This window comes from Apus apus, chromosome 5, assembly GCF_020740795.1.
Source record: "Apus apus isolate bApuApu2 chromosome 5, bApuApu2.pri.cur, whole genome shotgun sequence".
NCBI classification, from domain to species: Eukaryota; Metazoa; Chordata; class Aves; order Apodiformes; family Apodidae; genus Apus; species Apus apus.
The window spans coordinates 10,632,467-10,659,716 of NC_067286.1; the positions used below are offsets into that span (position 1 = coordinate 10,632,467).

Consider the following 27,250-nt stretch of genomic DNA (forward strand, 5'->3'; position numbering starts at 1 on the left):
GTAGCCCACTTCTTTGCCCACCTCCTTTCTCCACTATGCTTTCTTACACATTTCTGAAAAGTTATATCAAAGACAAAAATGTATAAAAGCAGAAACATGACATCATCTGCAACAAAGAAACAGAACATTCTGCAAATGTAGGGTTGAAGGTAACTGTTAATTTTTGTAGCCAAATTAGACCAAGACAGTGAGTTATTTAAAATTTGCAATTCTTTTTCACTGAGAATAATTTATCTGTAGATTCTACAGATGTTACCATCAACAGAAGTTACTACTTCTATTATGTACGAGTTTGCATTGCAGCCAGCCAAGGTAAACTTGGGTTCTTCTTGGATCACAGCGCTATTTGATTGAACTGGAAAAATCAGCTTAGATCCATGATGTAGATTTACCATAGCAGTTGAGAGAGGTGGTCAAGGCATGGTTTTCTCTGTATGGCCCATTAAAACTTAACTTTCCATTAGAAATGCACAAAACTCCACTGGTAAGGCTGATGCTTATAACAAGAAAGCATCTCTGCAACTGCAACCATGGAGTGCTGTTCTTACATGTGAATTACTTTCTGTCTGTAGGTCATGTCTCCTGTGATGTATTTTTTTCTCTTTCTTTGATGTAGTTTGCTTGATTTTACTGTTACAATTTCCACTTTGTGGTTTTACAGTTGTTAGATCAATAGCTCTTGCATATGCACAAAACCAAACAAAACAAAGCTTTCCTCTGCTCTGTTGAAAGACCATGGGAACTGAAATACTCACAGACAAAGTGAGTGTCTCTCTGGGCATTAACTACAAGTAAGTGCACAGCAAAAGAAAGCCAAAATAGAAGATCCATTTTAGAAATGTGGAGACCCAAGTAATTAAGTAGCAAGACCATAAATAATATCTATTTTAAGCACTAATCTGACACATTGTTTATTTTTGTTTCTTTCCTTCCTTATATCTATGACTCAGCCAATGCCTGTCAGAGTCTTTCCCCTTGCACAAACCATGAGCAGCCTACAGACTGAAGAAAGAAATGAGGAACACTCCGAAAAAGTTATGGGCTAAGATTCCTGCAAGCACACATGAATTCCCCTGATGCAGTGACCATAAAAGACAACAGAAAAATAAAGATGAGGACTAATCTGTATGAGTATTAGGTGGAAAACCCAGTGCATCCAGGTATATATTTAAGGAAACACTTTTTACTGTCTAACCAGCATAGTCTTCAGCTAAGTAATAGTCATCTGAAAGAGAGATCTGACCAGAAGTAAGCTCTGATATTAAGAGACATCCCACCTCATTAGGAGAGTGAAGAGGCTGAGCACCTCTGTTAGGACACCATCAAAAGCAGACAAATATGCTCCAAAAGCAGTTTCCACCCAACACAAAGCACAAGTTTTCTTAACAAGTATGTCCTTGCAAAAATTTAGGAATGGGTATGATGGAAGTTAAAGATGTCTCCAGAGAAAGTCAAGTCAATTTTTACTAAAATTACCAACTTGAATTTGTGCATGAATAAGCTGAGTTCCTGCAAACCCAAAAGAGATGTAACTCCTCTTTCCTTTTTAATGTTAGGAAATAGTTGCTGACAAGAAATCTTCCTCCCCAGCTGGTCCAGGGCAGTTTCCCACAAGGAAGAAGAATGTTACCTTTAGCTTACACAGACTCCCATGACCACAGGCCATGTAGCAGACATAATTTAGTACAGCATGGCAGATACAGACAGCAGACCCAGTTTAGAGCAGTTCAAACTCTACTGAAAGTTGGAACAAAACAGTTACCCGTCTTGAAAGATTGGAGATGGATGAAGACCTGTTTCATGTTTTCTGATGCATCTTCAAAGTCAGTAGTAAACTGTCACCAACATAAGGAAAAGTCCAGACTGGTATTTATTAGTATCTTGCTTCTGCTTGACAGTGTCTTGCTTAGAGCAGTCTGCTGATTTAGCAGTACCTGTATAGACAGAACCTTTAGGTGCAAAGGTGAAAAGACACTAAAGACAATTTTCTCCAAATAAATTTGTGGAAACAGCCAGAGGGAATATAGCATTGCAAGAGACTCTTAAACTATGACCACCTCTTGTCCTATTGTCACAGAATGAGCAACTATCAAAGATTAAGTTCTCTAGTACCAGCTCTGTGACCTAAATTAGAAAGTTGCTTCCACATTAGAAAATAGCTGAGCCAGAACACTCCAGACTGTGTCTGTCACTGAAGATACTGTGTGACCAGTGAACTGCACTGTTGACAGGACACCAGTGCTCTGAGCTCTAAAAACCAGAGTGGAACCATGATATTCCTACAGTTTCAAGTATTTCTACTATAAACTGCAGAAAATTTGAGCAGATCTGTAGACTGAAATTCATAGAGACTAAAAAATGCCACGCTTTTTTAGTATACTTTGAATTTCTCTCAAATATTTCCATATTCAGTGTTCTCAGAGATTCTGCCTCCATTTCAAATCCTCTTCTCTAGAGCAGCTAATGTTTAATTAAATAATAAGACAGATTTATTAGGAGAGTGATAAGTACTACTAGCTATAAGAAGAGTAAGTATTTGGTTACATACCCTTTTACACATCCATTTTGTCAACTTGTTTTGTTACCCATATTAATACCGAATGTGTCCTTCCTGACAGAAGATCCAGCTGTAGGAATTCTACCAGGTAACTTCTGAATTCAAGATTAATGTACTGTAAGTTAACTACTACTATCCACCGAGTAGATCATCAGAGCACTATACAGTCAGAGCAAAGAAAATGCACAAAAGAAAATAGGGAGGAAATTTGTTTCAGAATGCCTGCAAATTTTGTCAATTGCTTATCAACCCCTAATGTAACAGTTCAAATCTGTGCAGGAGAAAAGAGCCTTGCTACAACAAACATGACACTAAACACTGAAATATTTAACATGTAAAGCAACTTCTTCCCAGAAGAAGGCCTTTCTTATACTAAGAACTACCACGTCTTGCCTTGTCCAAAGCTTCCCTTGGCAGCACATTCCCAAGTATACTCCTGCACCTTGCTTCTATTGGATAGACTACTGTTGCTTTCAGAGTTAAATTAGCAGAAGCAGACATTTAGAAAGAAAATAAACCAATTTACAAGATTCCTTCTTACTCAGCAGTGGCAGCTACTCCTTCCCACCAAGTACTGACCTGGAAGGCTCTGAATGAGAAAAACTTGAGCAGGTGGATTAAAAAAACCAACCAAACCACAACCACAAAAAAACCCCAAACCACACAACTCAGCAACTTTAATTATTTTTAAGGTTATATTTGATGTGTTTGTTCTATAAAGGGTTTAGTTTATAATATAATTTCAGGAAATTTTAATATTTTTTTTTTAACCAGCTACTTGCTAACAGCAATCTCTACACAGTCCTTTTCTACTGTATTCTAAATAAGATGTGATCACATGTGAGGACAGCAAAATGCTAAGCTGCAACAGAGCTCAACAGGAAACACTTCTTGTACAGTCACGCACCTTGTTAGTGGATGCATAACAGAAACTAGGAATAAAACACTGAGCAACTACAGCAACACAGTATTACACATGTAATTCCCTATGTTTTATTCTGGAATAGATTACTGCTATAAATAAAGGAATTTATTTCATGGTTGGCTTGCAGGAATAGCTGCAAGCCAACCACCTACTTCAGAAGGCAAGGAATGCTGCCAAGAGAGAATGACAGCAATGTTATTCCACTGCTGCATTTTCAAAAACCAAGAATTAGAAGATATTAATTAAAACACAGCTTTCCCTCCAATTAGAGCAACACATGACTTTTAATATAACCTTTATCCTCCCATTAACCCTCCTAATCAAAGGGAAGAAAAACCGAAAGTTGACTCCTGAGGTTTGTTTGGTTTTTTCCCTTTTGGTCAGGAGAGGAAGAGAGAAGCAAAAGCATCTCCTATCCCCCTTCTTTCCCTGCTGATTGGCCTCTTCTATATAATGCTTTTTAAGCCCTTGAAGTAACAACCTCTTCTTACAAGCTTCCTTTCTGACTGTGGAAAGCTCAAAAATTTGCACTGACTATGGACAGTAGATGTATGGAAACCTCTTTTACTTTACACTTACTGAAAATATTTCTCTCCAACTGGATGTTAGATCTGAAGACCCATTAGCCATTTCATATAAAGAACTAATTATTACCTAAAGAAAATTTATTTTGCTACATGCAGCTCCAAACCAAGAACTTTAGACCTTTCATAAGAAAGATACAATTAACAACATGAGAGAGGGCTATGATACTGCAGATATTCTTGAGGCAGAAGAGTCTCCAATATGCCGTAAGTGCTGTACATCTGTTTTTTCATTCCTGTTGTTAAAAGCTGGTCACTCTCATGCTTACCACTGCTGCCAGTGGCATGAATTTCCTCACATCTCTTCATAGCTTCATAAGTGAAGCAGTATGACATCAAGCATATGTACCTCATCTATCAACTGCTTCCTTGTGATTCTGAAAGAGGTGAGAACCCCTGAGTCATGATTCTCATATTAAGAGAATCTTTTCTTACAAAGGCCACAAATTTTCCTCAAGTGTGTCTTTTCAAAGCTTTCCAGCTTCCAGTCTTGACTCTCACAAATCTCCCACCAAAGCAACTAACACGAACAAGACTATGTTAAGATAAAGTTTTGCTCTAACCCAACAAGCATGATAGCTGTTCTAGTCTGAATGTTAATAAGTATGTAAGGTTTAGGTAAGGCCACATATAGAAACTTGATACCAAACTAAGCTGCGATAAGAGACATCTCAACTGTTCTACATTCTGCTTTGTCTGCTATGGTTACTAACAGCCCATAAACACATGAATAAAAACATACACAATGAGAATAGCTAATGCTCACAGCAAACCAGAAATAGCAGCATGGGAAACTTAACTTTCAGTTAGTACTTGAACTGAACTATCAGTAGTGACAAGCCAAACCTTTTAAAAACAAAGCAACATGACTTAGGCAATTCAATCTGTTAAAAGCAGTATTAATGCCCTATCCAGATCTACATAGTCTCTCTAGTAAATGCTTATACTAGGAATTGATGGCCAATAAAAAAAGTTTGAAAAAAAATGGAAAAATAAAAAATACAGAGTTCTCCAATTATTTTTTTTTACTGCCAATTAAAATACTTCATCCACATCTGCATTGTTACTTTATAAAATTTCTTTAATACCTGCATCTTTCACCCGATTTAACACAGAAAGAGAAGCAAAAGAACAAACTCTTGGAAACGAAAAAGTTTTACCATGGCAAATGCCTTCTTTAATAGAAAGAAAAATCTCCCTACTGACCTTTATTCAGAATGAGGAAAAATAAATATCCACAGCTCTTTGTTCCATTTGGTACGATTTTAAGATCGATCTATGCATGTATATAAGCACAGAACAAACAGTTTTAAGCCACACTGGAACCCTCTAAACAGAGGTTTTATGTTCCATCATTTTTACATGCATTCCATACTTGGTGTGTTGATTATAGTACAGGGATTCTGTTCTTCATCTACAGCAGTTTTCATTTAAGAATACACCATAAGTCAACTTAAAGAAACATCCATTAGTTGCTAATAGAAAGAATCACAAGAAGGTCGCACAGCAGTTTACTAAAACATTAAGGTTTTTTAAATCACAGTTTTCAAATATAAAAATGGGATTTTCCCTATAGCTGCACTATATTTACATGAATGTTTTAAAAAGATGGTCTGTAGCTGAGATCTAATCACTGTCATCTGAACCACCTTCAGACCCCTCATCGTTGGATCCTTCTGGTTCAGATTCATTACCAGATCCTCTGCCAGAGCCCTCGTTGTCAGATGCTCTCTCTGAATCTCTGTCTGACTCAGCACTGCGAGAAGCCGGGCGAGATTCGTTTTCCGACCCACCGGAACGACTTCTGCCAGACTGCACGGACTCGTTCTCAGACTGCTCCGAATCTGACCGTCTCCTTTTCCTAGCCGACCCGTCACTGTCAGAATCTTCCTCAGATGGGTGGACATTGGACCTCCTTGGACTACCTGCCTCACTACCAGACTTGTTTCTGTTATCAGAATCGCTATCAGAGACAATGCGTTTACTGTGCTGCCGTTCTCCATCATCTGAATCACTGTTGCTATTCCTAGCATGTCTGTAGGGGAAAAAATAAATAAAGCCAGTAATAAAAAATGTTATCCTCAGCTTAAAAATAAAATGAAACACCAGGATTTGAGTAATGCTGGTGTTATCAGAATGGGAAGAATTCATGGAATTAATTTACAATAAAGTGATGTTGTGAGTACAAAGGCTTCCCATTATCTTTGTGTTATCTTGTTATTATTAACACTGCAACTTCTCTTGAAAGCATGTGTTGAAACTTCAGTACATATAAAGTTAATTAAGGTTCTTACCCATCATCAGCAATTTTGAGTTTATCCTCATCAGAAGAATCATCACTTGATGAAATGATGGCTTTTGATTTGATCTTTCCTTTCATTGAAGGAGGCAGACGTTCTGGTTTGGGCTGTACAAGGGAAAAACAACGGGTTGCTTTTTCATATGGCTGGTTAAAACATAGTGCCCAAAAGCAGAAACATACCCAGAAAAGTAGATGTGCTTTTAGCAGTTGTTCTAAAGTCATTAGATCAAAATTTTCCATTAACTATCACTTAATTCTAGATGTCTTCAGAAATATCTTTTTCATCCTTGAAGCAGCTATAGCAACAGGGGAGGAGGACAAAAACAAGCTCAAAGGCAGTCTGCTACAACAAGCTTTGTCATAATTTTCAGTATTAATAAACCTCTCTTGACTAGGGTAATGCTGGAGCCTAAATGCATATTTAGAAAGTGATGCAGTTATTCAGTGTTTAACTTACAGCCTTCTTTTTCTCTACTTTGGGTGGACGTCGTTTTTTAGGTCTAGGACCATTTTCATGCTCTTCATCATCACTTCCCTCATCTGCCTTCTGGGGTCTTAAAAAGAAACATTGTATATGATGCAAAGCATAACATCACAAAAAAAAAAAAGAACTTCACACATGCAAGAACATCCGTCTCAGGAAATCTCTAGTTGATCAAGTGTTATTCATACTTCTTTTGCAGAATGGCTCTGCAAGTCTTATCATGTGCATGTGTAAATAAAAACTAATGTGATCTCTTAAGAACAGTTGATTTTTTTTAAGTCATTATGAAAGACTGCAAGAGAATATACTTAAAAGACACACTGCTTCTCAGAGAAGCCTAATGCGAAAGTATCAGTTACCTCCTCCTCTTCTTCTTCTTTCTCTCACCCTCCTCTTCTTCCCCATCTGGTTCACTACCACTGCCCTTCCTCTTCTTTTTCTTTCTAGACATGGGCAGATCTTCATCGCTGTCATCATTGACAAACTCATCAAATTCCCCTGCTCCTTTTTTGGAACGCTGTAATAAATAAAAGCCCCACAATATAATCTATTATTCACCTTCCAGGTAAAAATTTACAAGAAAACAATTCAAAATAGAAACTTTAGCTAAACGTCGTTTTGAAAATAGGAATATACAGATCTTGTGTCTACATTCCCATAATCTCTAGACTGTCATTAAGAAACTGATTCTAAATTTGCACGTAATAAAAAAATCCTCTGTTATTTTAACAATTGAACAGATTTTGGTGATACCACTGTGCTTGGAACTGCTGAGTATGAGCAACCAGTTTTAACATTTGGGTATTAAACGGGTGCAATTTCACACTGCGGAGACTAGGAGCTAGAAATTGAGAACCTGTGGTACTGCAAGAGACCATATATCAGAAAGGGAAAATTAAGATTAAAAGAATAAAATTCTGTTCTACCCTGCCTCCACCGCCACCACGTTTTTTCTCCTTTGACCCTTCTACTTCACCAGTGAACATCAGAATATTCTTGGTTTTCTCCACATATTGAGCTCTTTGTTCCAGAAGTTTCTTCTGTTCTTCTTTTTCTCTTAGGCGCTTCTCTTCCTGAAACAGAGAGAAAACCAACCATTACTATTGCATTTGCAGCGTCCTGGTGATTATAATGGCAGGCGTACAAACTCTTTGCTGACAAGAAACTGGAAACTTAACTTTTGACAGTCTATGTCAGAGCAGAAGGTCCACATGGCAAGAAAAAAAGTTTTCTACATGCACATGCTTAAGTAGGCAAAGTTCAAAATAACTCTTGTACCAAGTGCTTCCTTACAGTCATAGAGCAGTTTGGGTTGTAAAGGACCTTACAGATCATCTACTTCCAATCTCTCTGCCTTGGGCAGGGGCACCCGGCACTAGACCAGGTTGCTCAGAGCCCCATCCAACCTGGTGTTCAACACTTCCAGGGAGGGGGCATCCACAACCTCCCTGGGTGACCTGTGCCAGTGTCTCACCACCCTCACAACAAAATTTCTTCCTAATGTCTCATCTCAATTTACCCTTCTTCTGTACAGGCACTGGATGGCAGACTACTAGGGGCACCAATTTTATTTCATTATAAACCCCCCCCAAAATAACTATTTCTGAGACTATGAGGAAGAAAGAACGAGTATAACCTGTTAGCTGTAACATCTTCTGCTAGCACTCACTACAGCCAAGAAAAATAGCTACTCCACATTTTCTCACTAACACGAGATACCACCACAGAGCAACAGGGGCATATATGTTTTTGATAGGTATACTTTAAAAAAAAAAAAAAAAGCTTTTAAAAATATGTAGTATACAAAATGTAACAGAATGAAACCTGTTCTTTCAGTAGCTTTTGGCGAAGCAGCTCCTTTTCTTGCTCTTGCTTTGCACGCAGCTCCCTCTCCTCTTCATCCTGCTTGCGTGCCCGAGCCACGTGGTACTGGGCCTGACTCAGTAAGTCTGAGCACTGCCTGTAACATACAATGTTTTCAAGCAAAGGAAGGTGGCAGGCACATACTACATGAAGGAACAGTTTTATAAAGGGCAGACATCACACCACATTTGTATCATCAACAAAGAAAAAAAAAAAACCTACTTGAAATAACACAATAAGAGAGTATAGGTTTTGAGTAAGCTAAACTTTAAATGGCCATTTATCATTTCAGAACGTATTGTTTCATACTTAAAATTTAGCCAGTTCATACACAAAAACCCACCATATGAATATAAAAGGAATCATCCCAACCATTTTGGACAGCTTCAGAATTGTAAGAACTTACACTTAATCACCACATACTAGCAAACCTCATCAGAAAGGCAGGTAGAAATTCTAATCTTAAAAAAACCCAACTGTGTAAAAAGGCACAGCATTCAAATCTCATGAAACATTAAAGCAAGGCACTTTCAATAACCTTCTAGGTAATGTTACAATGAATTGTCTATTTTTCTTCTCTGTATAAAGTGCTTTAATGATACTCACTTAAGATGTACAGTGCATGATGGCCAAGAGATGTTATTTGTATATGACTATGAAAACCATAGAAGAATGTTAAATAAATGAAATACAGAGCATACCCAGTAAAAAACTAAGAAATAAGCTTACAAGAAAATTGATTTGAATAGCCTTGTGTACAAACTCATTATCTTGAGCAAAAGGTAAGGCAGACTGGACTGCAAAAATGTTTCATGTTTCAGTAACTGAACCATGCTATTCACCCACAAGCTACTTGAAAAATATCTCGATGAAAGTAAAAATGTTGTCAAAACAGTGAGACCTAAAGATATTTAAACAAACATCACTGCAGTCTTGCTGACAGAAAATTTGCCATTAAAGCATCTAAAGTTTTGCAAGCTCCAGCTAATGGCAGACACCAAACTAGGAGAGTTTTAGACTACACAAAAACTTGGCTTTCTAAAGATAGGAAAAGAATGAAACAGTGAGTAACCCCACACCTGTATTTCTACTGTTCTATGATATTGTTGGTTTTTGTCAGAATGTTTTAGTATGAAAAAAGGCAAGACAAAAATATTCCACTTGGTGTCTGAATGAAGGATTTAAAAGATTTGTACGTGGTTTGGGTTGGTTTTTATTTACCTGGCCTCTGTAGCAGCAAGTGCCAAGTCAAATCTCATCTTATCTCCCACTTTACTCAAGTAACTGAAGTACCTGGAGGAAAAAAACAAACAAAACTAAGGAAATATGGCATTATTTAAATATTTATTGGAATTGCACCTTAAAACAAAGCACTTACTCCTGAATTATAATTCTTTAAAACCTAACAGATAAGGAAACCTCAGCAATTTTCTCTGTGTGCAACCCCTTATAGTAGAACAGTATAAAAGTACAGAGTCCTCCAAATTTAAAACATTCTAAAAACACTCTAAAGTGGAACAAAAACCCAGAAAAATTCTAACAAGAGTTCTAAGATTTAACTTACTGGCTCCTAGCAAGAAGGACACTGCCAAACCCAGATTTATTCCTTATCTGTCACAACTTATGTGCTTGCAATCAGCAAACGAAAAAGGAAGGAAAAGTTTTGATTTTTTTTTTTTTTTAACAAATCCTTCCAGAACAGCCTCCTTGAACTCAGGTGACAGTCCCTTGCAAACAGAACATACCTTCAAGTTGATGGGTAAGCCACGATGATCAGTGCTTTGAAAGCAGTTTCTTCAATTCATTTAAAGGAAAATTACTTTCTGACTTTCAAGGTTGCCACAGTTTCTCTTCCCATATTCAATCAGAAACATCTTAAATGAAGTGGTTTTGTGATAGAATGAACTCAAATTCTTGTGCATATGAAGAAAGTAATCCCTTGCTCAAATTTTAGATTGTGGAAAAAACTTTCCAAAATGGGAAACATCAGAATTTTCAGTTAATGTGTACAAAATAAAGGCTTTCATGCAACTTTCTCAAGACAACAAGTAACAAGCTTCTAATTGAATTTAAGTTAGAATTTGTGTTCACATGTCTAGTTTGCATTATGTAAAGCACTAAAATTGTAAAATGCTTGCTTGTAATAAAGGCTTGCTTCAGTTGACAAAATTACTGAATGGTAACATCTATCCATGACAAAACAGCAGAGCTAGGAATGCATAAAGCAAGCACCAGTTACACCAGCAATATCCAGGAGCAGAATAAATAGTTGAAAGCTTTCTGTTCAAAGATGGTGACAACTGGATCAGATTAATCATAACATTTTCTGCCCAGAATTATTTTGTTTTAAAAGAAAGAGAACTAAAAGAACTCAAATGCACTTAAGAAATTGCTTCTGTTCTTATGCCATGAGAGTGCTTTAGGCTTTACTTGCCAACAAAAGGGTGAAATTTATTTTCAAGGACTACCAGTCGTTAACTCGGCTTATATAATATAAAGAGATTTGCTTTTGAACCTTACAGGTTGGATTTGAAATAAATTGTCAAGAAAATTATTTAATTAGTAAAATAATTTTCAACATTTTTTTTCAACTATGCTCTTCCAAGAAGAAGTACACCTTGGCCGCAGTAACACAAAACCCTTTGAGAAATACATATTGGCCACCTGGCCAAACAAAACTGGCTCCTGAGCTAAGCCTGATTAAGCAGTATTGTCAGGCCAAACATTGATTTTCCTGCTAGAAACTCTAGAATTACATAGTGTTTCACAGGAGATGATCACTCCTCTAACCAGATCTGTGACCTACACTGCAAATTTACTGTAAGGGGACAACACAATAGATTATAACTATTAGAAGTAAGTAATCTGTACCTGTGGGCTAGCTCCAGTTCTTTCACAGCATTAAGCACCTCCTTTAGATTGCTTTTTTCATCTTTCAGGACAGAGGTAGCTAGTCTTTGTAGCACTAAGGCTACATTAAACATAAGGACTGTATCACTTGGTGCTACATGCCTGGCCTGTAAATGAAAAGCATGTTTTTAAGATATGCTACAACATGATACAGAACTACACAGAGAATAAGTATGCTTGTTTTAATCCCAGACTACTGACTTTAGAAAGACACACAGATGCATCAACTTAAAGTAATTTTATTCTGTGATATAGGATGTTTACACCCATACCTTTAACAACGTTTGTTTGCATTCTTGTAATTTGCCACATTTGAAGAGTGCCCGGGCCAAATACAACAATACTTCAGTATTTTGATGCTTATAAAACTTTCTGAGGCAGTTTTCATACTGAAATGGAAACAAATTAACAGGTGACAATGGTTAGTTCTTTTCGATAGCTAACTCCAGCAAATGTTTCTATTCCTAAAAAGCATTACTGCTTGTTTTTTAAAGTGTATTATGTGACACGCAATCCTTCTTTTCACTGATCAGAAAATTATTTCTGCTATTCCATAGCAAGTACCTGATTTTTCTAGAAACTGGCAGCAGTCCAGGAGGCTCTGTCAGTCTTAAAATACAATAGAGAATACTTTGCAAATACCATCTATTGTAACAAAGTCCAACAAAACCTAATAATATTAAAACCACTCAGTTATTCTCTGCAGTATGAGAGAAGGGGGAAACTATCACATTATGACATGATCATATAAAAACTATCAAACTTTCTTTATTAGTTCAAGACATTTTACAAATTGAAATATATTTAATGTAATAATTCCATGTATCTGATGCAACTAGTTTAAAAAAAACCCCACACCTTTCAGATAACTCAAGGTCAAATTTGTTCTGTCCACCTAGTTGAATAACTTGGCATGTCAAGGGATATCAAATTGTTCTAAAACATAAAAGAAGACTTGTCACTGTAGGCTTTGTGGGTCTAGAATTAAAGCTTCAAACAGTTATGAAACTTATCCTTTTCAGTCATAAGTGTGTTTGGTTTGAAAGTGAATGATCCTCTTTTCTCAAGGAATCATTCACCCTTTCTAAACCTCCAAATTAAGTAATACAAAGTATTTTTTATTTCCTGCTCTAATATAGAAACTGTTCTGAACTGTAACGGCTGAAGTCACCACTCCAGGATCACACATGTTGTGAGCTCCTAGTTTTCAGTCACCTTTAGAGTAAAAGATTTTGTATTTGGTTTAAATCTGCCTTGGATCTGTATGCTTTATGGTAGATAACTCATTAGGATAATTGTTGTGGCTGCAGTAAGCTAGACTATTAAATTCAATTAAACTCCCTCTGATTCCAGTATTGCCCGTTTCAGACTGGCTAGTACTGACTGCATAGTAGAACCAGGGAACAATAAAACACCTCAGTAAATAAGCACATTTCTACTAACAGCTTTACTTTAATATTAGGAAATGAGCACAGTATTTTTTCTGACAAATCAAAAGGTGAAAATTATGCCAGCTTCCCACTGTCATTCAGTTTATACAATTTCTAAAATCAGACTATCATCAGACCTTTTGTTAATAAAAACAGATAAAGTGTTGAAAAAACAAGACTCCATTCAAACACGACAGGATGAATCTGATTGTGTTATCAAAGCATTTTAACAGTAGCTCACTGGAAGACAGCAACTACTGAGGTACTGATCAGGTAAGAGAGGCCCTGTATCTCTTAGTTATAACCACCACAAAGAGCTTCAGGATAGCTCTAAATTAATTCTTTTTGAGCCTCAATGTGGACTCAATGAAACAAGTTTGTTTGGAGCAACATATGCTTTTTTCTTTTCTTTAAAGCTTACTTGTATGCTTTTGATCAATTGAGTCAATTTTGTTACAATCGGTTGATATGTGAAGTTAGCTTGCTTGAGCAGGTTGAACTAGATGACCTCAACAGATTTCTTCCATCATTAATTACCTTGTGATGTTAACTGTGGTGAAAGAAACCATGGCACTCAGCTTTTCAGATAGCTCAGATTGTTATTTATGCAATCATTTGCCAGAATGAAAAAAGGAAGTGTTGCTATTAAATAAATCCCAGCAGCAAATTGAACTTACTTCCTTCAATAACATCTGAATGTAAATCACATACAGTAACTAAACTGACTGAAACCTCTTTGACTAAAAATGAATTCCAAGACCAAAACTCTCATCCAATTATGTTTTAACTTTGCTACCAAAAAAAAAGTCTACAAGTTGGTAGGTGCTTTGTTACCCCTTACCCATATTTGGCCATTTGTTTTTAAATCTGGACATGACAGCCAACACTAGAAACAGATCTTGTAAAAATATTATTCAGATACTTGAGCAGCTGCTATGACAGCAGAGAAACAACCAGAAGTCATCTAACCCAACATATTATGTAGTTTAATTTAGAGATGTTACCATCTGCACAGCACTGATGTACTGTTTCTGTTCTACGTAGATATGTGCCAAATTCAGCCACACATCACTGATGTCAGCTGTTGCCTCTCTCACTTGGGCAAAAACATCACGAGCTTCACGGAAATATCCTTTATGTGCCAACACAGCTCCTAAGGGAAAGTAATATGCAAAGTATAAGCTTCCAGGTTCATGTACTATCTATTCCTACAAAAAAAAAAAACAAACCAATATACTGCCTGAATAAAGCTCCCCATTAAAAATAAAGTGACATAGCTGCCATATGAAAGCTATTCTTTCCTGTGCTTCACTACATAGCATTCAGGCCCTGCAAAAACAATTCTACAATAAAGCCTGAAACTTAAGAATATCATCATCTCTGAACAAAAATTAGTCTAATAGTCACCTATGCCATTAGCAGCATACAAGTTCTTTGGATCATTTCTAAGTACTTGCTTGTAGATCGCTAATGCACGGTCTTGATGACGCTTCTCCTGCAGAAAGAAGTATCCCAATGGATCACTCACTTCTATAACAGGATATTAAAAGATCTACCCAGAAGTTTTTGGGTCTCTAAGATGCTTAACAGGCAACAACAAAAGAGTCTGAGTAGCTAAGAGCACACAAAGAGAAAATTTGTAAAAAAATCACACACTGGGCAGACAGACACCCATTACCTTTTCTCTGTCTCTTGTGGGTTGATGTAGAGTCTGCAGCCAGACGTTGCCAAGAGCCAGCATGGAATAAGTATCATTTTGTGTAGAGGGCTGTTTCAATATTCTTTCAAATTTCTTCTGTCCTGGACCCCACTCTTGTTTAGCCAAGTGAAGATTGCCAATCAGAGACCAAGCATCCGGATGGTCCTAAATAAAAATTCTCTAAGTGGCCAAAGTATAATTTTCCCTTGCAAGATTACATTTTCAAGTAAAAAATGCTGTTTTTCTTTAAGTCCATATTTTAAAAACCCAAACAATACACACAGAGAGCATATTACAGTAGTTCTCTCTTTTTCCTCTAGTTTACAAAATAAAAATGCAACTAAAGGAAAATAAAATTTTAAGTTAGTATGTCAACTGAGTTAACTTTAAACACTTAAAGGTTCACAAACCTGATTTATCTGAAGTGCTTCTTTAAACCAATCAGAAGCCTCATAAAAGTTTCCTTTATCCCTTGCCATAGCTCCCAAGCGCAAGTAGCCTAAAAATAAATGGAAAATAAAAATATAAATCAGAAAACAGGTTAAAGTTAGCTCACACATAGAAAATATTTACCATGCATTAATTTCAAAAGCAATCTTTTCCTTGATCTGCTAAGGACAGCAAACATTAAGACACCTGCCATATTCCATTCAAGATGAGATACACTATGTGAAGAGGAACATCCATCCACAAAGGTTATAATTGGTTTCGTAAGTTCAATACAATTGAGAAACCTCAAAGAAAGAAGGCTACATCAGGTACATGATTATCCTTCCTCCACTTTAAACAGCTCTCTGGTCTTCGCAAGCTTTGGGAAGAATATCAGTTAGCAGGTGGCAATAGAAACAAAGCAGAGAAGCTATTGATTAGGCTGGAGCATGTTCTGTGCTGCAGCTTGCTGAGCAAGTGTGGTTATTTGCCTTTGCAGCAAATATCACAAGTCAGCTACTTGGGGGCAAGACAAACAGCAGAGTGAGGAGAAAAAACAGGATGTGCCTTGCAAGCTGTCCTAACTCTGTCAACAGCCCTTGTCCCTGGAAGAAGGCCAAGATCCAAGATAAAGTGATTCGCCCAAAGGAACTATTTCCACCCACACAGGAAGAGCAGCAGAGTCTAGGCTTATCAAGTGGAGGGCCCTGATTGCACCCAAGGGCTGAGGTGCTAAGGCTTTGGTGGGGAGCAAATGAGCAAAGGCATGCAAGTCTAGATAAGCTAATTTTGCTAGATTTTTGCAGTACAGTACGATTTACCAAAAAAAGCTGGAGATTGGACTATAAGGATAATATACACCTTTTTTTTAAAAAAAACCAACAACCAAGCACGGAAAATAGCAGATAGGTAAGCAGGCCCCAAAACTACTACAAAAAGAAGCAATGACAGATCTAGGGAGAGCAGAAGACACTGAATGGGAAGATTTTTGATATTATAAGGACGGTGAAATTAAATACCAAATGTTTCTTACAATCAACGTAATTAGGATGTTCTCTTAAAATGTTCTTATACAGCTTTTCTGCTTCATGAAATTCACACATTGCCTCGTACAGTCTGGCAAGGTTATAGGATGTTGTTACAGAAATAGCATTGTAATAATGCTCATCATGTTCAGCTTCTGCTTTTGCACGATCCAGCGATGCCAAAAAATATTTCTAAAGTATAAAAAGAAAAAAGGAATAAAGCATTCCAGAACATTCTTACAGAAAAACTTCCAGGTGATAAAGAAGCTCAATTCAAGCTTCGAGTAATTACCTACCTTTGCTTCTCCTAGGTTTCCCAGCCTGAAGTGCAGAGCACCCACATTATTCAAAATCTCTGGTGGGACATCAGCCTGTACCTTCTCTTGCAGAATGCGTGTGGCTGTTCCATAGGCTGACAGTGCACCCTTTTCAAAGCAGAGAAAGTGTGTGAAAGAAATAATGAGGCTCTATGTGCTCCTACAAAAAGCACACACGTAATTTATTAAGCATGTATCATTAATACCTGTATATCAGTCTGTTCTAAAATTTGGGCTAGCTCAATCCATGCCTCTACATCATCAGGATATTGTTCTGTGACTTTCTTCAGATGTCCCTGTAAAATAGCAGAAAATAATCATACCTATTTGTGGACACAGAAACTATTTAAAAAAAAAAAGTGAAGGCATACACCTTAACACTAGAAAGATACACCATATTGCAAATAAAACATCCTAAACATCTGCACAATTTAATTGCAAAAAGATTGCATTAGTTTCCTTCTGTCATTATTGTATTTTTCTGTAGAATATAACACCCACTGAAATCTTAGAGAAGCAGAAAGTATTACACCATGAGAAGCTAGAAAGGTGATGTCTCTAGAAAGGTGATGTCTAACATTTTTCACATTTATTTACCTCAACATTATATTTTAAAACCCTTTCATCCAAAAGACGTGTAACACTGTCCTTCCAGATAAGGTAAGACAAATGTTTTCTGGAAATCACTAACATATCTGCTGTCTTCAGGATATCACTAGGTAACTTATCTTCAGAGAATTTTAACATATATGGGAAGAATTTTGCCCTGTTAATAGTACCAACTACAAATGTGAGACTGGAGCTCCTCTGCATTGCTGGACTTGCTTTAACTAGAGCCCAGTAGGAGTCTCAGTTCTGTCCCCAAGTTGTAACTCTCCAGTTAAGGAAGATCTCTCACGACAGCCAATATTAAATATTCTATATTTACAAACAAGTAACCCTGAATTTTACAAAACTTGAGGTACAGTCTGATTTCAACTCTGATTGACAAGTTCTACTTTTGTGCCTAGAGATATGATGCTGGCAGAAGCAAAACTCACCTTTGCAATATCCCGTTTCTCCTGGTCTTCTGAGGCGGCATAAAGAGAGCCAAGGATTTTCATAGTCTCATAATTGTTAGGATAGGCTTTCAAAACTTTTTCAAAGCATTGTGATGCATTCTCTTTGTCCCCTCGATAAATGTACATTTGACCCAATCCAAAAAATGGAAGTACAAAAGAAGATGAGGCAAACTGAGTGGCCTGGTAATAATACTGGAAAGCTTGATCATAATCTTCCTAATTAAAAACAAGTAAATAAAGAACTGGTAGTGTCTGCACAAGTAAGTTCTGTATTAACTTTCATAAAACAGATTTAACTCTAATCACAGAGGAGGCTTTTGAAAACTGCCCTACCTGTACATGAAAGGACCTAGCCAGCTGGTAACAACTCTCTGCCTGCATTGCTTCAACTTCTGTATTATGGAAAGCATGAAGAGCCAAGTGTTGCACTTTACCATAGTCCTGAAAAATAGGAAGTTAAATAAAATTTGAATGCCTTTATTTATGGTGATTTATTATTTAAACAAGGACAGCTGGAAGATACAAGAAGTTTTAGTCAAAGCACTGACTAAATAACAATAGATTTTCTTTTATTGGTTACTGTTCTTTCCATTTTATATTTTAAAGAGTAGAAGATGGGGAGGAGGGGAAAATAACTCCCACACACCCACCAGAAATTCTTCAGGACACAAAGGTGACCTTGATCTAAGAAATAAGCATACCTTTTCTTGGCTTGAGAAAAGTTTATACAAAATTTAAGTCAAAAACTTTGCACTTGTCCCTTGTCCATCTAGATTAACAGTTCCATACTAGGCACCACTTAGCCTGATAAAGTGAGATTGAATGTAACACCAGAATCCTTGCTCTTCAGAGACTATAATGTATTTCGCTGTAAAATTCCATAGACCTCTTACCTTCTTGAAGAAGAAGTGATTAGCCAAATGATTCAACACCATGGGATTACTGGGATCAATCGTGTAAGCCCTAGAGAGAAGCTGAACGCCATTCTTGATGGAATCGGCCTAAATGAAACATTGACAGGTATTAGCAGCATTTCAGCACCCATGTCTTACTAATATCTCCAGAACTACTGTTCAGTCTAGGCAGCTGCAGAAACTCTGACAAAACCTTGTTGGGCTCACAGAAAGAGAAAGTAAATTTAGCTAATAGCTTTTCTCCCTGAAGCATACAGATAGATAATGGGAAATGAAGCCACCATATAGGGATGGAAAAACGCAGAGCAGGACTTTCTAGGGGAAAAAAAACAACAATAACAACAAAAAAACCCTTTGTCTTGGTGTCCTCTGACATTTCACACTCCTGTCCTGATAACTTTCCTTCTACTGTTTCCGGTTCCTGTCTGGCTTATGTTTCAACCTTTTACACAATTCGTTCAACAGCAAAATGAAAATATTCTCATGTTCAAATTCAAAAAGAAGAACTTCAGATATTGGATTAAGAGATACTAGAACTTAAGTTCTAATTAAAAAAAAATGGTAGGACCTTACAGTGTTTAAACAGGGATATCATTAGATCAACTTGCTGTTTACTAAGGAAACTTTACAGCGTAAAGAAAGCTTTCCATGGATACGAATTTGACTTACCTAAAAGTTCAAATCAGTAACTGTTAGAATAATTGATATTTATTTAGGACACCCATGAGATTTATATCACAAGCATGTCAACTTTAATATCTATTCATTTCTGAACAGAAATACCAAGACTGTGATCTACTAATCATCTGTGCTTTACTTCACAATTATTATCAGCAAAAACGTGCCTTATTGAACAGATTAGCTCTTATTAGGTTAAGATGTAAGATGAAGTCCAATAAGCAGCCAAAACCCATAATTTTAGTTTTAAAAAGCACTATTTTTCCAAACTCAGCATAACAATATCCCTTGATTAGAAGATATTGCATCATTCTTTGTTTAATTTTCAAAGGCAAAGAGATTTTATAATCACACTATATGTCTGAGTTCTGATATTTTGAGTCTCATGTTGAATTTAAACCAAATCCAATAGATGCTTAGAGGTCTCAAAGCTCCTAAACACTTCCATTAAGAGAACCAAGGGCAGACCTCAATGGGAACAGTGTCATCTTAACCCTGATTTGACATGATAATACTTTCCAGGAGAGAGAATCATTAGAAATATGTAAGCACAGAAAATATGTCAATTAGTAGTTTGCAACTCAGAATCTTTTCTCCAAAGTGTTCTCACTCCCCCATATCAACTCTTCCATGTTACACTAACTTTGCAGTGCCAGTTGTGAAAACATTTTGAAGCACAGATTACACATTTCTTACAAAGAACAAAAAAAATTTTTGAGTGGGTCAGTTTTAATCACAGCTTTTCAATGTTTAAGGTAAGTGAGCTTGTCCCTTGACTTTAGTCAAAAGACATTCAGGAAAAAAAAAAGATACCTGGTTTCATTACTTTCTCTCCCATGTAATATTTATTAAAACTTGACTTGAGAATACTTTTTGTTGTCTCTGTAGTTTTAGCAAAGAAAACTCTAGTGTCCACATTTTTCAGAATTCTTCACTGAAGTCTGAACACTTAATTTTTTTTCCATGATGTAGTAAACAAAGTAATTTTCTGCCATTCTGGGCTGACAAAAGGTGTCTCTAAGGAGTTGCATGTGCTACAGAGAGCATAACACTGAATGTTAGCAACACACAATTACATATGTATTTTGAATTTTTTTAAACACTTAAAGGTCCCATCCTTCACTGATAACTTCCTTAGCATGGACTAACCATCTCAGATCTTATGATCCCAGTCAAGCTACACGAGTACATTTATTTTTCTAGTGATACAACATCTAGAGATGCAGGATCACCACTTTATCATAGCTTCATCAGCCGAGCTACATTTTTTTTTTGCCTACTCTTTGATTTACCACCTGACAAGCACACCAAGGCAGCCTGAATACAACTTTAATACCTGTTTTGAAAGCTCATGTGCCTTAAAGCCCAGGACTAATTTCCTGGGACTGTGTCTTTTACCTTGACCTTCCTGTTAGCATGATGCTCTTTCAAAAAAAATTCCCAATCCTCTGGAATAGAGCTGCTATTGCAAGTTGGTTCCTCAAGTATTTGAGGGCTTTCAGAGCATTCTGAATACAAACTGATTTAGTCAACCTTCACAGAGTCACAAACGACTAAGTAAGGCTGGCTATTATACATGTTATAACAATTGCTCACTGAAGTAACTTAGAGAAATTAGCACTTTCGGGTTTTTTTAAGTGATTCAACATGTATTCACACATCCCACTGTGGATTTTTATGTTTTAAATAGTTAACGTAGCACTGTTTTTCTGTAAAGTAACACCTCTATAAACAGAGTTGAAGATTTTTAACAACAGAAGTTATTCAGAATGTGCTGCTCACAAGTATGTAACTGTAACATCATTCAGTAGTGACACAGACTTAAAATTATTTAACCACAAAAGCTATTACCCCTTTTAAGAACTCAACTACCTTTTGAAGAATAAAAATTTTGCTTTTTCAGATAAGAAGAAAGGAAACCGAGTATGGATTCTTGTTAAGTCAGACCTACCTCTTTATTATTGAGTTCCAGAACAGCCAGTCCAACCAAAGCCCCTACACATTTTGAATTCAGCTCCAGAGCCCGGCTGAAAGCTAAGCGAGCTTTTTCCAGCTTGTTCAGTTTCACGAAGCAGTGGCCCATACCCAGTCGAACCTCAGCTAGAGAGCAAGATGACAACATTCAGAATTCAAACATTTCAACTTTGACTTTTTAACATTCTGGACATCAAAGTGAAAGCAGAAATTTTAATATATATTCAAAACCTTTCAGCCATCTGAAAGGTTTGCTGATTTTGCTGTTTTTAAAGGCAGCCTCCCACACTTGGCAGCAAAACCAACTTTAAGAGATTATTAAGACTTCATTTTCTTCATACACCCCAGAACCTTGGTCTGCATCATCAACAGACTCTGATACTAAACAAATGAAAAATTAATGTAATGAAATATATTTAAAAAATAATAGAGAAAGGAAATTTAAAATTGCCAGATGAAAGGCCTGGAAATTTCTTAGGCATGGTAAGTTCACCTGTGAGTAGCGGGCCTTCAGAAAACACAGATTAACAAACATACGAGCTATATATCTCTTCTTAAATGACCAACTGATTCACTGCTAACAAAACACTGTTTGTCATCCTCTAACCTCCATGATCACATACAGATGAATTCATAGACAGAATTCACATCATACTGCCCCTTCAGATTGCTTGTGAACCAAGAATACAGACATTTACAGACAGCAATTCCAATGTCTACCTGAAAAAGGAGAGTGAACGAAACATACTTGTTCAAGTTAGGCTTGTGTTTCTAAATCCACTGTTGCAGCAATGAGTCTTATGCTAAACTAGACTACAGAATATACGTCTCTCAAGAGACTTTAAAGTATTTATGATCCTGATACAAATACCCTGAACTAAAATATCTAAATCACACTTATTGCTTATACAGTCATTACTGACAGCTTTCCCAGATTTTTCCATTATCAACACAAGGAAAACTCACATACTATAGGCAGAATTTTACTTTTCACATTGTTTCATTATTAATGCCAACATATTCCAAGAGCTCATAGTCTTGAACAGTCCCTTCCCTCCCTATACAACTGTCACTTCTGTCATATGCAATTTCTCATTTTCTAATACTTCTTTAAAAGGTAATAATTAGAAAAAAAAAATAAATATTTTCCTAAACACAATTTCCTTCTCAAACAATTAAGGAACACTTTAAGCCAACAAAAACCTGAATTCCACTATAATAAGGGATGGGTTAACTTTTCTTTGACAGATACAGATCAGAAAAAAGCCTTTAGGTATTTGAATTAGGAAAACTTGAGTTAGTTTGCTAGCAGAGCAAATACTTTCACTAGCAAATACTTTCTGTCTTACCTGGACAACCTGGATTGGTACGCAATGCTTTCTTGTAGTAGGCAAGGGCTCCTCTATAATCTTTCTTGTTGAAAGAAATGCATGCTTTACCTGTTAATAACATACCAGTTATGAATAAATCAGAAATATAAACAAAGCCCGTATAAATCAGAAGCTTGTAACTATTATTTGGTAAACCTGTCCTGTGGCAATATTCAAAAGTTAAAGTTAACCAACCGAAAAATCAGACAAGTTATATTATCTTCGATGATGTCAACTACATGACTAAAACAAAACATGGGAACACATTAATTGTACATTTTCAAGGTTTTCTGCAGAAACTTAGTTCTTTCTTCATCCAAAGGAAAGACACTTACTAGCACTATATTAAGCAGCTAATAAATTAGAATACAGTATTACACCCAACCAGCCCCTCACTACTGATACCTTTATCTTTGACAGAGTATACAGCTTAATTTGTGTCACCAGGGAAATGCAAGTACTTGGACTGGATATATGCCCATGGGTCTCAGAAAATGCCAGTTAGCATTATACTTTCTCTACCTCTTCCACCTACTTACAATTCCCAAGTTTAAATTAATCTCTGTCATGTGTTGCTGGCCAAAAATGCACACTTCATCACATTCTTGCTACTCACATACACACCCTCTTCTTAAGCACATAATTGATTTACAAATTCAACTGTAGAGATCAGGTTTTACACAAATACCCATTAACTCATACCAAGAAGGGCAGGAATATTATTTGGAGACTGGTTGAGCACAAAGTGGAATTGTGCATCAGCTTGGTCCATCTTATCACCTTCAAGCAGACAAAAGCAGGCTCTTCCCAACAAGTGATTCTAGATAAGGAAAAAAAATTTGATACATTTATCTTTGTAAAATATAAAGATGAGACTATGTGAATAAGACTGGCTATGCTACAATGCTTTAGATGATTAATTTACTTACCTTATATCACAAAGAACATTAAAAAAAAAAGGTCTTCATCATCCACTTCTAAAATTCATGTATTATGAAACTAAAGTGTAACAACCAGTTCTTCTTTCCCAACCTCCAAAGGTTGACCGACACAGTTCTATCAGGTGTTCCAAGCTAGTGATAGTTACTCCTGGTGACACCACACACACATTTATGATACTTACAAGTTTTCACAGAATCACAGAATATTAGGGGTTGGAAGAGACCTCCAAAGATCATCAAGTCCAACATGTACTACACTAACAGACTTTAAAGCCTGAGCCCTTCAGTGAATCAACTCATTTTCTTTACAATTACTAAAAAATTTACAACTATGGATTTTGAAAACAATTTTGGTTTTACCTGATCATACATGATAATTTTGTCAGCCATAGTATATAACAACGTAGCTTGTGTAATGAGCTCCTTCTTGTTGTCTTTGTTCTTCTCCTTTCGAGCCTGCTGTACATAGTATGCTGCCAGAGTATCCAGACATGTCATCTGATCTTTTTCATGGTCTCTATAGTCCAAGTTACCATCTATGCGTGCAGCTTCCAACAGCTTCACAAAGTCTTCTGTTTTTCCTTGTTTGTAGTACTCCAACTATAAAAACCACACATTTAATAGTCAATACTACCCCAGTGAGTAAGATATCAAGTTGATGCTTTAGGTGTCACACAATTTCCAGAGTACAGGGATAAACCAGACATAAGTGTAGGGATAATACAAAGGCATTCCAGTATGGCCAAATATTTTTCTGTCATCATTCCAACTTAGTATTTTTACATTAAAACACAAGTCTTACAGCTATTTTTAAGCAAAGAATCAAACAGTTTTCCTCTGAACTTCTTCGACTTTTTGTACATTTTCCCATACTTTCCATAGTATAAATACTATAATAAGCCCATTAAGTTCCTGTTCAGAAGTCTGTTACCCCTGGCCATAAATGTAAGGAAGTCAAAACTATTATTTAATTACACAAGTATAACATTTAAAGATTTATATATAAACATTTATATATATACTAACCGCTAAGGCAATCCATATGTGCAGCTGAGTGTGTTCCTGTTTCAGTATACTTATAACTTCATCACCCTCAGGTAACTGATCAAAGTCAAGCTCAATAACCTAGAACGAAACAATACAGATTTTCTTTTCACAAAGCATTAACAATGTCATCTATCATTGAGTTCAAAGGAAGCTGGACATTTCAAAGCACAAAACAAAAATAATTATGTTTAAACAAGGTTATGGACAACAAAAGCAGTAGTAATGTATTGTTTTCTGTACAAGACAAAAGTGATGGTCCCTCACAAATATCAAATAAAAGACAGCCTGATGTTTGGGATCCTAGTCAGGGAGAACAAGCAGAGATGGTAACTCAACTTCTTGCATTATAGATTTCAGGCTCAGAACTTTAACAGTTCAGCTAATAACCAACTTGAGTGCACACTACTGAGTTTCTAGAACTTTTCCTACTGATAATACAAAGATCTAGGATACAGTAATTATCTTCTATGTAACGACATGTCAGGGAATCAATTATCTACGACTTCTATCAGAGGCCTAAAATTTTATAAAATACTCTTTATGCCCAAGAAAATTAAAGAGATTACTGAAGTGGCAAACTTTATAAAAAATCTGACTACATTTCTTTCATCATGAGCAAAGGACATCAATAGCTCTCCATCATACAAACATTATTTGGCAAGTAGTAGTACCCCATGTTGCTCTACTCTTCTGATATAGAAAATGAGAAAAAGGAAAATATATTCCCAAGGTGAAATGTTTGGGAACACAATTTACCTGCCTGTTCATTTGCTACTCAGTCAGGCTACCCTCAATATTAGTCATCTATGTTACAACTTGATTTTACAGCAAGGAAGAGGTTTCTTTGTTGTACTCAGGCTTGTACCCTGATTACCACTGCAGGAACCCTGTGTCTGAAGACCAGATTAGGGCAATCCAGTTTATAAGACCTTAAACTTTTGACTCTGCAAAACTTGAGAATGCCAGCAAAAATATTTCTGCTACTATTGTTATTTTTAGCTTCAGTTTGTCTTGCACAGTAACTCCTGTTTGGCCGATAATTTTTTTTAACTTGGGCAAGCCTCATCTACAAACTAAAATACTTAGTAGTGAGAATCAGGTATTACCATGACAGCAAATAAATATGTAAGTAAAATAGGGCAGTAACAAAACTGATGTATTTTACAGCAATCCTTAGTGATTAATTCAGAACTTCAGAACCCAACTAGTCCTAGCCATAACTTGACCAGCAGCACCAAAATCGACTATGCATATTGATACCTCAGACAGAAATTCCTGTTACAGAGAAAAAAGCTGTCAAAAATGTAACCTATGGAAAGCAAAGCACCACTGTGAGAATTAAAAACTCAACAGCAGTTGTATGCATATTTGTTAAGACTATGGATACAGACAGTCACAAAAACATTTCTCCATCTATAAGCAGTAGGTTTCAATACCTTATTTAGCTACAGTATTAATTTAGTATCTGCTATGGAATGATTTAACTTCAAACTTTGTGGCACCCCGTAAATTTCCAAATACTTTTCTTAAATCTTTTTAATCGGGACTTATGTCTTCATATGCTTTTTAAGGACTTAAGGCACATGCTGTGTACAAATCTGTTCAGTCAGAAAAACTGGCGTCTAGCAAACTAAGGAATTTATCCGGACAAGGCCATGGTAGACAGTCACAAACTAAAAATCCGACGCTGTTCCCAAAAGTTTTTACTCCTGAGGGCTGCCCATGATGGGAACAGGTGGGAGAAGAGGACGTCCCACTGCCACAGACGTGCGGTACCGCAGGGCCCGGGCGGACCTGCCCCGTTCCCGGGGCTCTCCCGCACCGGGCAAGGGCGGGAGGTGACGGCCACGGGGGCAGGCACCGTCCAGAGGGGCACCGCCGACGGCCGGAACGGGCTCCTTTCCTCCAAGCGATACACCTGCGCCCTCAGCCGCCCCCTCCGCCCCGGGGAGGGCGCGACGCTCCGCCTCGCGCCCGGGACAAAACTCGGAGAGGAAGCGACAAACCCCCCCCCCCCCCCCCCCCCGCCCGGCACGCACCGCACAGCGCGCCCTTTCCTTCCCCCGCCACCGCCTCCCATCCCATCTGCCCCCCCCCCCCGACTCGCCTCATCGGTGTCCCGGAGAGGGATCTCAATAGACCCCCGCGACATGATGGCGACCCCGCCGCCCCAGCGGCCGCCTCGCCAGGGCCCGGCCCGCGCGCGCCTCCCCTCCCGACGCCGCCGCACCCGGACGTGCTCGGACAGGGGGCGGGGCGAGCGGCCCTGGCCCCGCCTCCCCGGGCGCCGCCAGCCAATCCCAGCCGCGAACGGGCCTGCCGGGCCGCCTCGCGCCCGTGCGTGGGGAGGAAGGAGAGCGGCCGGGGCGGGGCGGGGCGGGGCGCGCGCCGCCCTGTTGCTGCGGCAACGGCGGGCTCGTGAGCGCCCCTCAGCGAGCGGCGGGAGCGGCCTTGACCCGGGGCCCGGAGTCGTCTGGGGATCCGGGGATCATCTGGGGATCATCTGGGGCCCCGGGGGTCATCTGGGGCCCCGGTCCCGGTCCCCGCCCCCGGCCCAGGCCGCAGGGCTCCGTGCTGCGCTGTGGCTGCTGGCAGCCGTCTGCGTGTGGTGGCCTCTTAAAACGCGAGCGGTCTCCTCACGCCAGGGTGAGGGCTTGTACCGGGGACTTGCAGGCAGGTATTAGTCCCGCTTCTTTGTACAAAGGTATCACATGCCTGTAGGAATCCATGTACAATGCCA

The 27,250-nt window shown here is 37.8% G+C and overlaps 1 protein-coding gene across 1 annotated transcript; it reads right to left on the bottom strand.

Annotated features, from left to right (window-relative positions):
- Nucleotides 1–5,217: 5,217 nt before the first annotated feature.
- CTR9 (CTR9 homolog, Paf1/RNA polymerase II complex component) lies at nt 5,218–26,741 on the bottom strand. The gene is made up of 25 exons (XM_051622167.1): nt 26,618–26,741; nt 24,490–24,588; nt 23,824–24,063; nt 23,225–23,342; nt 22,502–22,591; nt 21,130–21,278; nt 18,480–18,587; nt 17,920–18,027; nt 17,566–17,802; nt 16,732–16,821; nt 16,505–16,633; nt 16,217–16,400; nt 15,165–15,253; nt 14,734–14,919; nt 14,463–14,550; nt 14,060–14,208; nt 11,898–12,014; nt 11,587–11,732; nt 9,937–10,008; nt 8,677–8,812; nt 7,779–7,925; nt 7,212–7,369; nt 6,826–6,922; nt 6,361–6,473; nt 5,218–6,101 (listed from the first exon to the last, which is right to left on the bottom strand). The coding sequence occupies exons 1-25, from the start codon at nt 26,660–26,662 to the stop codon at nt 5,693–5,695; spliced, it is 3,504 nt and encodes a 1,167-aa protein (XP_051478127.1). The 5' UTR covers nt 26,663–26,741; the 3' UTR covers nt 5,218–5,692.
- Between the last annotated feature and the right edge of the window lie 509 nt (nt 26,742–27,250).

What these genes read in the sequence shown, in the direction of transcription:
- CTR9 (XM_051622167.1), bottom strand. Translation starts at nt 26,662, where the DNA reads ATGTCGCGGGGGTCTATTGAGATCCCTCTCCGGGACACCGATGAG. An exon ending in TGGAACTCAATAATAAAGAG is followed by an intron (nt 18,588 to 21,129) that starts GTAGGTCTGACT and finishes TGTTTCATTTAG; the next exon opens with GCCGATTCCATCAAGAATGG. An exon ending in AAGTAGAGAAAAAGAAGGCT is followed by an intron (nt 6,474 to 6,825) that starts GTAAGTTAAACA and finishes TCCCTTGTACAG; the next exon opens with CCCAAACCAGAACGTCTGCC.